At 40.2% G+C, this 17819-nt stretch overlaps 1 protein-coding gene across 4 annotated transcripts in view; it reads left to right on the top strand.

The window, feature by feature from the left end:
* Nucleotides 1-17819, top strand: part of PHACTR2 (phosphatase and actin regulator 2) — a 120717-nt gene that overhangs the window by 64464 nt on the left and 38434 nt on the right. For all 4 annotated transcript variants that reach the window (XM_090135693.1, XM_090135695.1, XM_090135694.1 and 1 more), the window contains exon 2: nucleotides 11645-11812. In XM_090135693.1, the coding sequence (XP_089991819.1) occupies nucleotides 11645-11812 (168 nt within the window). The remainder of the gene's footprint in view (nucleotides 1-11644; nucleotides 11813-17819) is intronic.

Genomic DNA, 17819 nt, shown 5'->3' with positions numbered 1-17819 from the left:
TAAAGATGGTACTGTAATTGTGAGTTTTTCTGTAGTAATTTAAGATGCTGCCAGCTTGTTTGATGGAATTACTGTCTTCATGGTGTAAGAAAGAGAACATGCTGCTTTTTTTTTTTTTTTTTTTAAAGTATAACTAAATCCCATTGCAAACTGTGTATGGACATGTCCTTTTACATGAACCCGCCCCTCAGCATCAGAATTTAAACTGGTAAAGGGTGAGCAGCTGAGCTGACAAATATGTCAGCTTGTGTCTGATTTTCCCCACTCTGTCCCTAATAAGGAACAAGATACAGGGAATAAAACAGCTGTGTGCTGTGTGGTGAAGCGTGAGGAGAGCAATGAAACATGATGCTGAATAAAAGTCAGCTGCAGTTTGGTGACTCCCATTTCCTCACAGCAAATGAGATAACTTCTTACTTACTGGGATCCTAGCATTACTCGTACAGAAAAATATGAACAGTTTTCATGCACCGTGGCTTTAGAATTGACAAATTGGCGTTTTGACTGAGGGGAACTGTTTTATCGTTAGCACTTTCTTGTGAGTGTGCATGAGTTGTATTATTACTGTTTATCCAAGCTGGTATCTAGCAACAAAGACAAATATTTTAAAGGCGGCTAAAAAAATAAAATAAACATGGTTTTCTCTACAAAGACTTCAGGGCTAATAGCTTGCATAAACATTTATAATGACGGCAACGTTCAGAAATTGGCTAGCTGGATTTAAAAGTGCCCTTGACCTCTGCTGTGGGGGTTTGGAGGCCAGCTGGGTCACAAAAAGAAACTGTTTGCTTCAGGTTTGACTCACATGTGTTTGGACAAGTGCAATATGCTGTTTCTTGTACTAGAGAAAAGATGTTGAAGTGGTGCCAGTATGAAGGAAAATGTCGCCTTTAAAAGGCAGCACAGTGAGTTCTGGGCTGTGTGTAGGGGATTTAATTACATGACTGACCAAATTTCTCCTCGGCATTTTTTGTATGTGAATGCTCTGATAATTGTAGGTCAAGAGCTCCTTGTTGTTTTGCTTAAACATGAGGAAGTGTTGGCTTGGGAGCCCCCAGAACCATACCTGCTCTCAGATTTATAAACATGGTAATTGTGGAAGATTTGGTCAAAGACATATAATAATGGGAAAAGCACACGTGTAATCTTGTGTAATTGTTTTTGGCAAGTATGTTGAATGGTCAGGAACGAGTCAAGATAGGATAGGCAGGGGAGTATAGCGGTATAACCACCTTTCCATCTTCCTTCACACAGAAAGGAGAAATAGCTAACTGTTAGCTCTCCAGGTGCAAGAGCCTTTGATGTGATGTAGGGGTCAGGATGTCCTGCTGTGAGGAGGAGTTCTCACCCATGTGAGACCTTTAGGCCACAGACAGCAGGCTCAGGCGCTGCCTTCCTGGTAAAACTCTCCCATCCCCCCCAGACTTGTTCCTATTCTTTCCTGTCCCCTCCCATTTATTCCTGCCCTAGGCACACCAACCAGCTCAGTCTAGTCAGCAAACTTTTTGCTGGACCGTCTTGTAATGTAATAAGGAACTGATTTGGTTTTAAAACCCCTCACAAGAAGGTAGGTTTTTTTCTTCTGGTTCAGCTCAGTGATAAAGTGTAGCCTCACAAATAGTGACCAGCAGAGCAAACCAAGATGCTGTGAAAACATGAGTGGAGATGACTGAGTGTGCAGCACCTCTCTAAAGCGATATGGAGATGCATCCCACTACTGGTTGTACCAAGATGAGCAGCACAGCTCTTCAGTTGTGAGGAAACACCTCTGTCTGTCCAGGTGCACTGAGAGGATGGTGGAAAGGCACCATGTGAGTCAGGGAGCCTGCACAGCAGGGCAGGTGGGTGTTGAGCAGCCTAAATCCTCACCCAGGGTGATGTCAGCCTGCAGGTGGAGCAGCCAGTTAGCCCTGAAGTGGCCCCAAGCCTGCGGTTGCTTAGGTATGAAAAGAGTGAAGCCAGAAAGAGCCTTCCAGGAAAAGCCCAGAGTAGCTTTGGCTGTGTTTTTCCCATTTTGCTGCGTTTTTAACTTGGCTTTGGCAGTGAGTTGTTCAGGCCATCTGATGGTGTGCTGATTTGCTCTGCAGGCTCCTGAGAGGGGTCACAGTTAAACAACCGAGCCTGCAGTCTGAGGAAACAGGGACTGCCCAGCAACACTCGCACTAGGCTACGAGGCTGTCCTTTGCTCGTTTCAGTTTTTCTTATAACAAATTCCCACCAATTGTATTTCTCATGAAGTTTCTGGGAAGTCTTGAGTCTGGGCCTTTCCGGTTCAACCGTGGTGTAGCATACCTGTTGGATCTTCCATCTTACTGGGGATGAAGTGGCACTGGAGAGCAGCAGGGGTGTGGCCTGCCCCTGCCATCCCGATACTCAGCAGAGATTTGTGATCAGATGGGTGGTAAGGGGCCTCCTGGGCCCTCAGGCGGATGCGGAGCAGCTCAAAGCAACGCAGAAGAATGACAATGGGGTCAGAGAATTCCAAGGGACATGCATTTAGCCTGCTTTTATCTCAGCTTGAGTAGTAGTACATATGCATTAATTACTGCAAAAAATGTTCTTAGTTTTATTCCTGTTTAGTATTACACAGGAGAAGGGGCCACATGCTCACTTCAGATCAGTTTCTAGTAGCCAGTATCTGTTGGGAGGTTTTCTCAATTGTCTGTGGCGAAAAATACCTATAAAGTAAAAGTACCTCATAAGAGGTACTTTTGTCCCCTGTATTAAGACTGTATCCAGAAAAGTCAATCTGTAAGGAAGTATCTCCAGTTCTGGTTTTCAGAAGTGACGAGTTGAAAATACCATTATGGGATTTAATAAGATGGGTACATGAACTGTACCTTGAGGTTAGATTACAGAATCATCCAAAAAGATCATTTAAAACTATTAATATAAATCTATACTACTGAACTTCAGGACATGAACGGATAAATCACCCTGATTCAGAAAGCATTAATTTTCAATCCTCAACAGTTTGGTTGCTCTTTCACACACACTGCTTTTTCATTGTTTTCTTTTTTCCTCTCACATCTCTATTTCCGCACCTGAGCTTTTCCTCGTTTCTGTGGAAAAGTTGTTAGGATCCAGAATGTGACCCTTAACCCCCATTTTTCATATATCTGGAAGATGTAACTGTCTGGAAAATTCCCATTTACTTCTTTGCACTGGAGTACTGGGGTTGAAGAGAGAGGAATAAACCTGCCTTAAACTGATGATCCCTTTTCTTCTGGTCAGAGCCACCCGTGTTCTGGTCGGCAAGGAGGTATCGAGACCATTGCGGCCAGATCACTTTCGGGCCCGTATAGTGGAATTGCTGAGGATTTGTTTATTCCTTTCTGGGAAAGCCAAAGGGATGGAAATTAAACACTGGGCTGGAGATCAAGAGGTGGTGCGGATGTTCTGATAAAGGCTACATGATGCCAAAATATAAATACTTTGCAAGCATGTTGGTGGGCATATTACAAGCCTTATTTTTATTCATTCCTTAAGCAAATCCCTCGTGCATTTTGACATGAGAAACAGGTGAAAGCAGGGAAAGTGTGATTATAGAGGTGTAACAGCTACATTAGTGTCCCAGAACCACCCCCCATCAGCTCACTTGCCCTTGTGGATATGGTAGGAAGCTCTACACAGGGATGAAAAGGGCAGTTCACTATGGCCTAGTTTGGTTGTATTGCCTGTGGAATTTCTGTTGTCTCTATACAGTGCACTAAAGCCACTTTATTTATCTATTTTTTTTCTCAGTAGAATTAACCCCATGGAAATGAAAACCATACTGAGAAGTAACTCCGAAGTTGCATGTTACAAACACTTCATCTGCATTTAGGTTGCTGTAGTTACCTGTGTTAACTAAATGTGATAGTTTGTGAATTAACACAACCGACAACACTTAAGATGTGGCTGTTGTAACCAAATAAGCAAACAGTTAAAAAAGAGCAACACTGAAGGTAACTCTAAGGCAAAGAGGTGCTTCGTAGTTTACCCTCATGTAGTTAGAACAGAAATCCTGACAGGGTGAGAAACTGAAGCAGCAAATGTGTCTTAAGCCCTCGTTTTAACACTGCCTTTTTCTCTCTTTCCTGTGTAAGGCAATGGAAAGCCAAACTGAAGTCCCCTGCTTGCCTGCTGGGAAGCAGTTACTTGTGGGATGAGGAGTTCCTGCCCAAAAGACAGACAGCTAAACAAGCTCTCCCAGGCTCTAAGCAAATCAATCCCAAGTGTACAACTGAGAGAGAGCTTGAATAAATGCATGTTGGAGTCAGCATCATTGCTGAAATCTGAAATGTGTGACTTGGCTCATGTTCCTCTCTGTGCACAGCAACTGTGCTCTGGGTGGCAGGGTGTTCCTCTTCCATGCTAACATGCTGTTCTCCAAAGGCTTTAGAAGTGTCTGTGCATGGTTAATGTGGTGCTGGCTGAAAGGAAGAAAAGAGCCATGCAGAGTTTGCAGCAGACCTAACTTAACATAGGATTTCCTGGCTTGTTTTTTCCTGCAGCATAGAGCTAACATGTTGGAGCCTTGGATGTGCATCACGTTGTTTTAGGGGGAGCATAGTCTCCCATCCATTGTAAGTGCCTGTGTAGCAGTGTCTGTGCTTTATGCAGAGCTTAGGCAGGGAATTCTCACTAAAGGGGGGAACAGAATATGGCCTCTAGTCTACAGATGTAATAGCTGGATTTCCTGCCCCGCACTGTGCTTGGCTTTCTGCAGCAAGGCAACATTTTGCCTGTGGTGAGATGGGAATTGTGTGGTTCAGTCTCATAGTGGTTCAGCTTTCTGAACTTCAGCACTGCTGGTTCGCATATGGCTCCGTGAACCCAAAAGGTGCATATACTGTCAAAGAAACCTGGGGGCATTCAGGCTACGGCTTCCCCAGGTGGCTTCACCCACTAGCCACATTGGCTGCTTTCAAGCAGCAGCCTGATCCCATCTGAAGTAGCCACTGCCCACCCTGTTTAGCTCATTGCCAGCAGGAGGCCCAATTAACATTCTGCAACATTGGCAGTTCCATATGGAAATTACCATTCAGCCTCCTACATTTGAACTTCAGCTTTTTCCTTTCATTTAATTAAAACACAATCAAGTCAATTAGCTCATGACAGAGATTCCCCAAAGTTAAACTCCAGATGTATGGCTAGGCAAAAGCATTCGGATGCCAACTCATTGTGCTGCTCTGAGGTATATTATAGCTCTCCAATTTGTCAGTTTATTCACTGGGGATTAGTTGCATTTTCTTCCTTCCAAGTAGAAAGCGAGAAAGGAGAGAGGAAAAAGACCTGTCTTTCCATCTGGTTTTGGTCAAGAAAAATTGTTATAACATTACAGAATTTGGGAGATTTATTAAAAATGACATTGATTGTGTCAGAATGACTTCTGTTTTTTAATGACCATGTCAAACATTTTACCATGCAGTGTCTTGCTTTTTTTTCCAGTAAGCTGGGGGAATAAGCAGCTTACCATACTCTATAGCAAGTCAATGAGTTATTGTTCTTGTCACTAAATTGGGATAATATGCAGCTGCACAAACATGTTGATTTTGCTGGCATAAGAACCATGACTTCAAACTCTGTTCCCTTTGGCAAGACTGTATAGAAAATCATAACACTGTCAAAAAGAGGTTTTGAGGTCTCAATAAACCAAGATGACTTTTGCAGCACACTCCTGCTGACATCTGGGGTGCAGTAACAGGAAGAAAAAAATGACTGAACCAACCAACTGGTAGTAGTATAGAAATTCTGCTGACCTAAATCCACAGTAAAAGGTAACTTTGAACTGAATCTGCTGCATCTTCTGTTGCACTTCTCAATTAATTTACAATTAGATATGACAATATCCCAGGTCACTCGTATTGCAACAAAAGTTATCCTTCCCCCAGCTCAGTGGAGTGATACCACATTAATATTGCAAGTGAGATACACAGTGCCAGTACTACCCATAGCTCATCACTGACATCAGTGTCAGTGGAGCACTTGGTTCCGTGCATTTTCCCACTCAATGATTCAAGTGATTCTTATCTAAGCAGAGTAACTGTTCTTGTCAAAGAAGGCCCATACTCTCTGCATCAGTTATGTACACGTGAATTCCCATATCTTTGGAAGTAAGTTAATTTAGCTACTTAATTGAGGTATATGAGCACAACATCCCCTTCTTCACGGTGTTCTCTCTCTTGTTCTTGGCTGAATGGCCTCCAGATTGCTTTCTGTAGAGGACTACTACTCCCTCTCGCAGGTAGGGTGTTCTTTGATAAGGAAGGACAGGAAGTTTCAACACTGTTCTTTCAGGAAAGATGAGGAACGCATGAATTTAATGGATTCATTCAGGCACAGGCACGTGGTGTATGCTAAACTGTTCAGTGCTGTTGTGGCCGTGGCTACAGTTTCACAGTATTCTGGTTGCAGCTGTGAAGCTGATTTAGGCTCTCAACCCTGCCCAATCTGTCCCATGTCACAGCTTGCTCCCCAGTCCCAACACTTCAAACTTTTGTAGGATTGTGCTAAAGAGTACAGCACTGCAGTGACACAGATTAAAAATAACCTTTTTAAAAAAGGAAGGAGGATGGAAAGGGGGAGGTGTTTTTGGTCTGGATCATTCAGAGATCTACTTGTGATGCAGCCTGATGAACAGCTGTATTTTTACAACTGAAGGAAGGGCATATTTTTATAGGGTCAAGAATGAGCAGATGGAAATGTGGAGAAGAAACTTCCTAGGCTGGCTTCATCACCAAAACTACTCTGCTGTGAGACTCATCTAGGTTTCTATTTCACATGCAGAGAAGTGGAGGTTTCAGGTAGTGTTAATGTGATGAATTACAGCACCTACACTTTCAGAGTCAGGGAGCTTGTGATCAGAGTCTTTCAGGCTCCCAGGAGCACTTGACAAATACACCTAAATTCTGTTGTTTCTTCTGTTAGATGTAGCCTTAATTGCTTTTACTCCAGGATCTCAAGAGTCTTTGTGAATAGAATAAACAAATTTAACTTTTTCAGTGGCGTTGATTCCAGCAATTTTACAGAAATTTATAAGATATGTTCATACTTGCTTAAAGCACAGTCTACCTAATAAGTTCCTTCTCCTTATGACTAAAAGTGAATATGTACTAATAGGGAAAAGAATCTTAAAACTATTCAGGTTCAGGAATTGATTCTTCTAAATAAGACCTTTTGAGTATAATCCTACTGTAGCTAGATAGCTATCTAACTATCCAGGTTTTGTCTTTTTTTAAGTTGTCACTGACACAAATTACTAGCATTAAGCTACCAGCCAGTAATTTTGTTCCTTTGCCTATTAAAATATGGTTCTCCTGGAAGATTTTTATATATATATACATATATATGTACAATCTGCGTTACTTCTAGTATTCAGTCTTGAATTTAGCTTCTTCTATTGACTTGCTAGTTTGACTGCCATCAGTAAAGTACAGAACAACATACTGCATAAATAGAAGTCTTTTTTCTGTTCTTGAATTATCTTAAGCCAAAGCTTTAGAAAGGAATATCCTCACTGCATTCTAGACCAAAATGCCTGGAACCAGTGGAATCACGGCTATTTATTTCAAGAGCATTTTTATCAGACTTGCTTGAAACAATTGGATGGAGAGTTTTTGTTGCATTTTGTAAAGCAAGTTCTTACTTGAAGAAGGTATTTGCGTATTTCAGTGCTGACACAAACATCTCAGTGCTGAAACATACCATGCCACCAAAAAACTAAGGAATTCATACTGCTACTGCAGTTGCACAACATCTCTGAAGATCGTTCAGAGCACAAGTGTCCCTCAGACAGATACAGAGATCAAAATTACTTCTTGAAAGTAGCCTTCCTAGAGTCAAGCAAGTTAAAGCATTTCAGTCTTTGGTGGCTTATGGGAAAGTCAAGGTCATCTGTAAACTGATCTAATCTTTGGCGGTTGCCTGCAAGCTCAGGGAAGGGCTTTTTGTTTCCTTCGTTCAGTTAGTTCACAGCCTTTGCCAGTGTGATTTGACTTTTCAGTGTCTTGGTTAGCGTTGCAGTTGGTCTTTTACAAGATCTCCTCTTGGGGATCATAATAAAATGCTTGGGATGGCATCAGTGGGAATGGTTAATACATTGAGAGGATGATGTTCATTACAACTTATTTCCCTTGTATCTTTTGTTGCTTGGACTGATAGATCCCTAAGTATAATGATTTAAATGCTATCCTCTAGCTAGTAAGTAAGGTCAGGCACAGATGTGTCAAGCAGTGCAGGACGGGATACTTTGGACCTTTCAAATTATCTGGGGCACTGCTGGTACCAATGCATTGTCTCTATTTATTCAGACTGTGTCTACATTAGCAAGCAGTGCAGCATGATGGGAATGAGTATGTGGAGTAAAACAGTTGAAGCTGTTTTGGTTCGAGCTGGCTGTATCGTGGTACTCCAGACTGAATGTTCCTCAGCATGTAGAGCATGAGATGCTTCCCCATTTAGTTTTATGCTTAACAAATCTAGTTCATGCTCTTCAGAGCAGCTTTAAAATAGAAACCAAAGCTCTGCAAGTTGGAGCAGTTTGGAGGTTTCCTTTGGAAGCAAAAACTTGATGGAAGCAAGAACAGTCAGAGCCACACTGTTTACAGTGAATGTTCAGGGAGCATTAACACAGAACTTACCTCCAGCAATAACTTTTTTTATTTCATTATGTTTCTCAATCTCCATTTTGTAACAGCCTTATCCTTGGACTCCTTGGAGGGATAAGCAAATTCCTAATTGTGAGCTCTCATGAAACTCATTTGATAAATAAACTCATCTTTTATTGTCACAAGGAGTTAATGTAGAATCCTGCTTTCAAGAGTTGCAGTCTTCCTAAACAGAATCACTCACCACTAAATTGATCCTTTTTTTCATAAACTGGCTAATTTGAAGCAGATGGATTTCTTCAGCTGGGATGAATATCACTATTTCAGAGTTATATATTTTCAGCAGAGGGCAGAGCAGCAAGTGATCCAAATTCATGTTTCTCGGTGGAGAACTGTTGGAACCTTAATCCTCCTCCATTCCTGTGGCAGGCACAGGAGAAAAAAATTATACAAGGCTTTTGTGAAAGTGGTTGTTTGCAGTAGGCTGAGTTCTGTGACCCAGGAGGATTTGAAAAGATCTGTGTTCCAGTGTTTATAGAGACTGTGCTGTCTATCACCAGGGTGCAGGCTCTTCACATCAGTAACCCAGCCTTTCTAAGCCACTGAAGACAAGAACATGGGCTTTGTCCTGCTGCCACCAAGGAGTGGGTAGCCTTTCACTAATGAACTCATGGGCTGCCTCTGCCAGTGAGATAATTCTTGGCTCTTGTCCCAGGACTGAACTCTTCAGCCACCAGATCCTCATTTCTTTTCTTCGGCATCTCTCTTCTGGTTCTTAAGATTTCCTAGCACAGATTTCACAAGTAACCATGCCTTTCCACATCCCCTAGCACTGCAGAAATGTTGTCTGGAAGGTGGACATAGTCCAGTCTCTCACTCCAAGCATGATGGCTGCTGACAGCAGATGAGATCACACCTTGTCAAGCCCTGAAAATCTCCAAGGACAGAGATTCACCAACCTGTTCCAGTGCTGTGCCATTCTCCTGGTTCCTTATATCTAACCTGGCTCTCCGGAGTTACTGCCTGTGGCTCTCACTCCTCTTTGTGCCATCTAGAATTGCCAAGAACTTTGTACCTTTGTAAATACCTTTCAAGTAATTGTACTTCTTTCACTCAACAGACACTGACTGCCAACCTAGAGAGAAGTGCATTCCTTAGTTACAGGCAAGGCAATCCTGCAGAGGTCCTGCTGCTGCCCCATGCCTCTCTCTTCCTCCATACCTGCTTGCTGGCTGATGTTGGTGCCTTCTGATCTCCATCTCTTGCCAGCCAACCCACCTGTTAGGGACTCATCCTAAGCTTCACAAAGGACTGCCTGGTTATGTTTTCTAGCATGTGCAAGCAAGGAAGTTTGCTCATGCAAGGGATAGACCTGGCCTTCTCCTTACCAAAATCTTGGTGTTACACTTTTCAATACCATCCTTTCATTTTATCTCTTTGTTATAGACCAGAAAGTACCCAAGGAAAACACTCGGAGGAAAAAAAAAAAAATTAAATCCTCATGTATCTGAATAATGATAATTTCTGCTGGCAAAGTTTTCTTAAGCTATCTGTTCCATCTCTAACAGCATAGGATTTGTTGTATTCTACAGCCTAACTCAGATTTTTTGATTTGAATGTTATCATTTTCACACAAATTTATCTCTGGTTTTAACTCTGTAGATTTCAGTGAAGTTATATAATGGATCTTTTTGTCCTAGTACTTCATTTCAGTGTTAAGGAATAAAGTTTCTTGGACTCTGATTGCATTACATCAGCTTTCTCACAGTAAGGATTTTTTTTTATAGCATTCTAGACCAATCTAAAGTCTGGGACAAATATAGGATTCATTAAATGCCATTTTTCTGAGAAACAGAATAGTAAGATTGCACCGTGATGATATGTGTATGAATATGCATCTTTTTAACAACTAGGACAGAGGACTAGGATTCAGGAAGCCATTCGGCAAACATGACATTAAACACTTAACTGTTCTGTGCCTCATATTTTCCATCTGTAAAATGGGAACAGTGATATTTCCTTCTTTGAATAGCACTTTCTGATTTAATGATCTATGATTATCATTATTTCTGTTGACAGTGGCATCAGCTCTGTTCCGAATTGGTTATAATTGGAATGTTTAGATGAATGAAAGCAATTACAGAACCCTTATGCTGCAAACATTTAAGCTTGTGATTAATTTTATGTACATAAGTAATAGCATTTACTTCAGCGAAGCTTCTCACGTGAATAAAGTTAAGCACATTTGAAGTATTTGGAGGTTCAGGAGTGGAAGGCTCTAAGAAACCATAGTTCTTATATAGAAATACATAATCGCGGGCTTCTCAGGGAAATTTCCAGAAAATTCATTTTTAACTTTATGCTACATTTAACCACCTGTTGTGGAATAACTGCTAATTTTGTTCACAAAAACTCAGTGTTACAGCCATCGATGAGGAATATTGGCTTTAAATTTTGGCTACAACCCAAAAGCTTATTGTTAAATATGTTTTATTAGTATGGAACTTGACTCATGGCAGGCTCCTCTGTGAATGACTGATTACCAGGAATATCAAACTGAACTATTCTGTTCCACAGCCAGAACAGTTACCAGTAGAGCTTTTTTAAAAAGGGATTTATTTATTTATTTATTTATTTATTTTTACTCAGAAGAAACAGTTTATGTTTGTACATTGTATGGGTTTTGTTTTCTGTGTGATGATAGCTAGTTATTCAGCTTTACCAAAGATAGGGAAAAAACATCACGTAAATGTGTTGAAAGGAATTCTTCAGTAGAGAGGAGATACCACAGAAGCAGGCATAGCAGAGGTGGTGTGAGCAGCTGCTCTGGCTGTAGTGGGGATGCTGAGAGAAGGGAAGTGTGGGGCTAATGAGGGTGAGGACTGGCTTGCGGTGCAGGTTGCTATAAAATGCCCATTGTCTGCCTTCTGGAACAGAAAAATGAGAACCACCACACAGCCTTTTGCAGTCCGGCAGTGGAACAGTTCAGCTGCTAGCTACTGTTTTGGTTTCCATCCTTCAGTGACCTTTTCTTTTCTTGTTTATTTGTGCAGTTGATGGCTTGGATAAAGCTTCAATCGCTAACTCAGATGGACCAGCCCCAGGATCCCAAACTCCTCCCTTCAAGAGAAAGGGCAAACTTTCTACCATTGGCAAAATTTTTAAGCCTTGGAAATGGAGGAAGAAGAAGACCAGTGACAAATTCAGAGAAACATCAGCAGGTATGCATGTGGCCCTTTAGTGGCAAATAGCAGGAAATGCTGTAATGGCTTTGCGGGATAATAGCTGAAGAGGTGTTGAGACGTGTCAGGGACTATTTAGGCACAGTATTTGACATACACAAAAATTGACCTTTGACGAGGAAAAACCTTATTCAGATTCTGTCCTGAACCTGTTACCGGAGTATGTGGTTTATTAACTTAGTATTCATTACATATTATATTCTTTTGATATTGGTAACACTCATTTTTTTAACGAAGAAACATGAAGCTGTGTACTATGTATCATCAGGCATGTTGGCAATGTCTCTGTGTTCTACTAGTAGCCAGTGGTTTGGAATATGAAACATACCTTGCCTTTGTGGGAACGGAACTTTGGTCTGTTCAGAGAGGAGAAGCAGATGTGATCATGCACAGAAAAAAAAAAAAAAGATCAGCTTTGCAACCACTGCCTTTGTATGGGCTGCTCAGCCCCTTCACTCCACAACTGGACAGGCTTGAAGAACAAGTGTGAAATAAAAGGCTGTGACTGGGTAATGTTCCTTCTGAACACAAGCATGACTGAAGGCTGGGATTTAGTTGCCTAAACACAGGTGCTTGGTGCCACCTGAGATGCTCTGGCTGCCCTGGCTCCCAGAAGGTTTTGTGTCATGTTTGCCATCGCTGTGTGGATGTCTCCAAAACCTTGAAGCATCTCAAGTGGCTGTAGTCACTCATGCTGTTAGGAAATTTAACCCACTGTGCATCTCTGAGTGTCTCTGTCACAGCTCTGGCCAAGATTTCTCCAGAAAAATCCCAAACTTCTGTTTTGGGATTCTGACATTTGACGCTGTGCTTTTGTCAACTTCAGCCCAACCAGAGTCCGTGGCTTTTCAGATTCATTACCACACTGCGAGTTCTCTGTTCACTGTCTTCCATACCTCTAGGCTATAAAACCAATATCCCAAAATGTCCCTATTGAGAAGATTTGGAAGTAAACTGCTTTACATTTTAAGTCCAGGAACCCCTAGAAATTGCAGCAGAGAACTCTTAATAAAGAGTAGTGTCTATCTCAATGACCTCGGAGCTAATTTTCCAGTGATAATGATGTCTTCTCGATTATCTCAGCTGTGTATGTTTAGTTCCACTGCCTCCTGAGTACTGGCACCTGTTCTGTCATCAGCTATCACAAACCTGATCCAGCAGAAAGCTAAATACAGTGAAACATAACAAGTGTAGTTTTTACTTTTCTGCAGAGGTTACCACTTGAACGTGTGGTCTAGCTTTGTGATTACTGTCAATAAAGCACACTGAATCTGAGAGGAAGTACAGAGCCTCTGCTGGAACTTTTTAACATTTAGAAAAGCTGATTTTTTTAAATTTCAGCTGTATTTTTGCATCACTGCCTTTCAGGTCTGGAAGTTAAAAAATTAATGTCGTTTTCAGATGACAGATTAATATAGTGCATACATCATGTAACTGGGATATCTTTTGCTCAGCTGAATATGTGGTTGTATATGATTTGTATTGACAAATAGAAGTTAATTATCTGCACAAATGAAGTATATCTATAGATGTTACAGAGCATGGGAAAAGTTAATGCAGGGGGAGGTAATAGTTAAATAATTGAAGTTCCTGCTCTAACTCCAATCACAGAACTTTCTATTTAATAGTTCTTATTCTCCAAAAAATCAACTAGCCCAACTGATTAACTAAGTGTCTAATGTATCTCAGGTTGAGTATCATCTTCTACTTAGACTTTTAAATTATCCCCCCAAAACTTTTAATTTGTTTTAATAACATCGTGCCAGGTAACCATGTAATATGTATCCATGTTTTATACAGTAAAGGCTGCTATTGTATTTAGTAACACATAGTAATGTAAAATTAGTGTTGTAAAACATAGCTAACAAAAAATGAAACCATTCTTGTAATCTAAATTGTATAAACTAGACTACTTCAGTGCCTGTATAGTTTGTGAAACATAAATATACAAAATTCAATGCATGTCTTGGTGAACAAAACCTGAGCTTTTTTATGCAACTTTGGAAACTTCTGATATTTTTTTCATTATTCAATAGATTGTTGTTTTTTTGTTTTTTGTTTTTTTTCCTCCCTAAGGGGTCTGTATGTTCTATTTTTCATAAGGCTTTAATCAATCCATCCCACTATATTTAAATATTTCATTTATTTGGGTCGGATTGTACAAGTAAAGTGACATGGGGAATTAATTTCAGATTTTGAAAACTTTAGTATCCTTCTGTAGTACATCAGCTTGCATTTGTAAATTCCAGATTACGTGCATTTTGCTAACCATCACAGTATTCAGTTGTTTTTTTTTTTTTTCCCCTTAAAGTGAAATGCTGGGATTTATATAATATCTGAAGATCTCATCTTTCATCTAAGAAATAGCAATAACAGTTGTCTAAGATAGGGAGATGAAGGGAAAGTAAATCTTGATTAAATTAGATAATCAATTTTAAAAGTAAATTAAAGGTTCCCCTGTTAACTTTCTCTTTTGAGACTCTCTAAGGTGTAGCCTATAGCTATATGAAAGTGGCACAACAGTTCTCAGAGTTTTTATGCTGAGATAGAAAAAAGTGTCTAAATATTAACTAATATCAACATAGTGAACATTTAGTTCATAGTTTTGCTTGGATGCTGTTGTCATTCACCTTCCTGTCAACAATCTCAAAGCTTTTTCTTCCAAGTCTGGCTGTACTGGTCCTATGTAGCAGCCTGTTTGAGGCTAGTTATACCTTTAATCCATGCTGATTGCCAACTAGTAGGACCAGTAGTGCTGGCAGGAGCACAGCAGGACAAGTCACTTGTGCTGACTTTGAGCATCCTCCTGCAGTTCCTCCTCTTTCTTGGCCAGAAACACAGACTACCTCCCCTCGTAATTCCATACAGAGAAAAGACACAGATAAATCATTATGTTTTTGCAGCAGTAAGGTGGTATTGTGTCCTCAGAAGTCCTAGAAACAGGGTGGCAGCTCCAGCTACACCGTGAACAAGCTATGTGTATTTGGTGTAAATCAGGTTAGCTTGAAATGGAAGCATATCTTAACATGACTGTGTTATTTTGCTGTTGGGAAATCCCAGAGCTTTAGGGATGTAGTTTTTAGTTTTTATGCTCTACGTAAGAAAGATATGGAATCACTTACATTTGTATACGTGCTTCCTGTGAGGCTGGAGTCAGAAATGAAAACCAGATTGGACTGTGTTCCTCCTGCCTCAGATGGTTGTTTCAGGAAAAAAAAGTTTAGGGAAAAAAAAAAAGTTACCCTTGTGCTCCTTGAGGAAACAGACCTGAGGCCAACGGAGATTGAAAAGATGCATTTCCTTGGCAAGTTACCCCTTGTTGCTTTCTAATTGACACAGCAGAAGAAACTCGCTTATCTGACGTGAGAACGGGGAAAACATCCGCACAAAATAAATTTCCTGCAGGAAATCCTCTTCCTCAGACAGCTCAGTTAGAGCTGTATTTACGTTACAGAATGGGATGCATGTGTGCGTATCTCAGATGCAGGTGGCCAATGTCCTGGTCTGAGACCATGGGAGATGGAATGACGGTCATTGCATGTATTGGTTATTCTCTTAACGGGCCACAGCTTGGTAAGCATGCGTGCAGCTGAAGAAAGTTTCTTCTGAAACAGAGTATGGGGTATTGGAAAGAACTTCTATTGCTATAACTGGGATTTCAGTCAGCTTTTTGAAGTAGGTTCTTCTTACAGATTTGACAGGGCAGTAATATGCAGTGTGTTGACAAGATCTCATGTGACTGTATTATGGCAGCAACTGGGAGATATTCATAAACAGCAAATACCACAAATAACAAAAAAAAAAAAGAAAAAGAAAAAAAAAAAAAGAACAAATAGATCTGGAAGTATTTGGTCTGATATGGGAATGAGGGCTGGAATTTTTCCCCTTAAGCAACATATTTCCCATGCTGTATCTCAGAAAATCTGTTCTCTGGGCACTAATTGTATAGTTTCTGCTTAAAGATTTTTTGTAAGGGAGTAAACAGAAGATGGCATAATCTTAAGGGCTTTCACCCCCCACCTCAGTGTTTTACTCAGAAGGCAAAGAAGGCAGAGTTAAAGTCTTGGCATGAAGTAGACACCACTTCAAAGCTGTGCTGTGAGAGTATGTGCAGGCAGGGAGCAGGAGGCAATTTTAGCTTGTACTGGGTCAGAGAAAAATTAAAATTTGGAATTCTCTTGAGCTTCTTTTGGATAAGCAAAACTAAAAACTGGAGAATATCCAGAATCTCACATTACTCTTTAAATAAAATAATGGGTTCTTAAGACTACTTGAGGTTTGTAGCTGCTGAATGTCGGTAAGTCTTCTCTTTTTGAGGGGGCAGGTAAGGAGGGATGCAAACTGCTTTTTGAGGTAGACTGTTATTTTGATTGGTTTGCTATTATTTATGTTGGGCTAAAAATACACGTTTGTGGGATCCCTTGGATAAGTAAGATTTACCCACTAAATGAGGTCTGCAATTCAAGGCTCCGTACAGTGTGATAAATTGACATACTTTCTGTTAGTTACAATTGAAGTTAACGGAGGCACCAGTGCAGTTTGTATTCTAAGTTAGCCAGAGGTTGCAAAGATAAAAAACATAATAAGCAAATAAAAGCTGTATCATCTGCACACTTGTCAACCTACATTCAAACATGTTTTACCTTCCCAATGCTTGACTTTGTAAAAAGAACATTATATTAAGAGAGTTTACCTAAACCTAACGGTAGTGTAATGTGATTTGCTCAACTAAATATATGAGATCCTTAACGTCAGTGCAATTGTTGTGATCAAGATAGTTGGCTGTGTAAATGTGAAATGTATTACATAGTGAAAAGTCTTTAATAACTGATAAATTAAACTTATGAGTCCACTCTGGCTAAATAGTGCCCAGTGCAGGTACACGAGTAGACAGTAACCTCATTCCTCTTATACAAGAGTACATATTTTTGATCACTCTTATTTAAATTAAAATTCTGCTTCTTTTGTAAGAATTAAAATTGAGATACTTATAGTGAACGCCAGCATACTTTCTAATGTTCTTTCTGTGAGTCAAATAATGTTTTAAATAAATTATCATTTCAAGCTGAATTAACTGAGTTTAATCAGTTTAAATCAAAACAACACTTACAGCTAGCATTTTAGATGATTAAGGATTTGGGCTTAAGCTTCTTATCTGTTCATAAATATTCTAATCTGTAAAATGGAGATAATCTAAAGGACGTCACAAAATCTGTGTAATAATGTCAATACAGTTTTTTGAGGTCTTCAAGTGTAAGGTGTCAATGTCTTTTAATGCCAAGTGGTGTTTCCCATGACTCTTCATTAAGTGTGATATAGTGCTGCAGAACTGAAAAAATACATCATCTTGAAAACTTCAGAGCTGGTCAGATTCAGAACTACTGAATTTGATGAAAAGAATGTATTTTCAAGTAGTATTAGATTAAATTTCACAAAGAAATATATAAGAGAGCGTCCGATTTCACTGTTTCCAGTAAAAAAGGTGCAGAAAATCAGAGGGGGAAAAAAAGGTGGGAAGTAAATTATACTTCCAAAACTGAAATACAGGCGAGTATTTATATTGCCAGCAACAAAAGGATAGATGTGGTACTGAGGGACATGGTTATTGGGCATAGGTGGTGATGGGTTGCCAGTTGGATTAGATGATCTATGTGGCCTTTTCCAACCTTGATGATTCTATGATTCTAAAACAGGTATAAAATATGTGCACAAAGAGTTCATCTGTGGGCTTCATATCACAGGAGATTTCACTCTGCTAATAAATATACTTACTTCCTGGGAAGATTACAGCCCTTGGTTAGTGCTGCCTGCATAGTCCTCTGGCTTCATTGTCCATGTTCTTTTCTCCAGAGGTCTTTGAGGGAGTAAGTGTTCACCTACATGAAGAAAAACTTGCTAGAATATGGCACATCCCTGTGCTTTGCTTACTGTGTAAATAACTTGCATGGCATGCAGTTGGAAGGCATATACTTTAACAAGTAATGGT

This window comes from Phasianus colchicus, chromosome 2 (genome assembly GCF_987193195.1).
Source record: "Phasianus colchicus chromosome 2, bPhaCol1.hap1.1, whole genome shotgun sequence".
NCBI classification, from domain to species: domain Eukaryota; kingdom Metazoa; phylum Chordata; class Aves; order Galliformes; family Phasianidae; genus Phasianus; species Phasianus colchicus.
The sequence above is the reverse complement of the archived record's forward strand: the minus strand, read 5'-3'. Positions and strand labels throughout refer to the sequence as shown.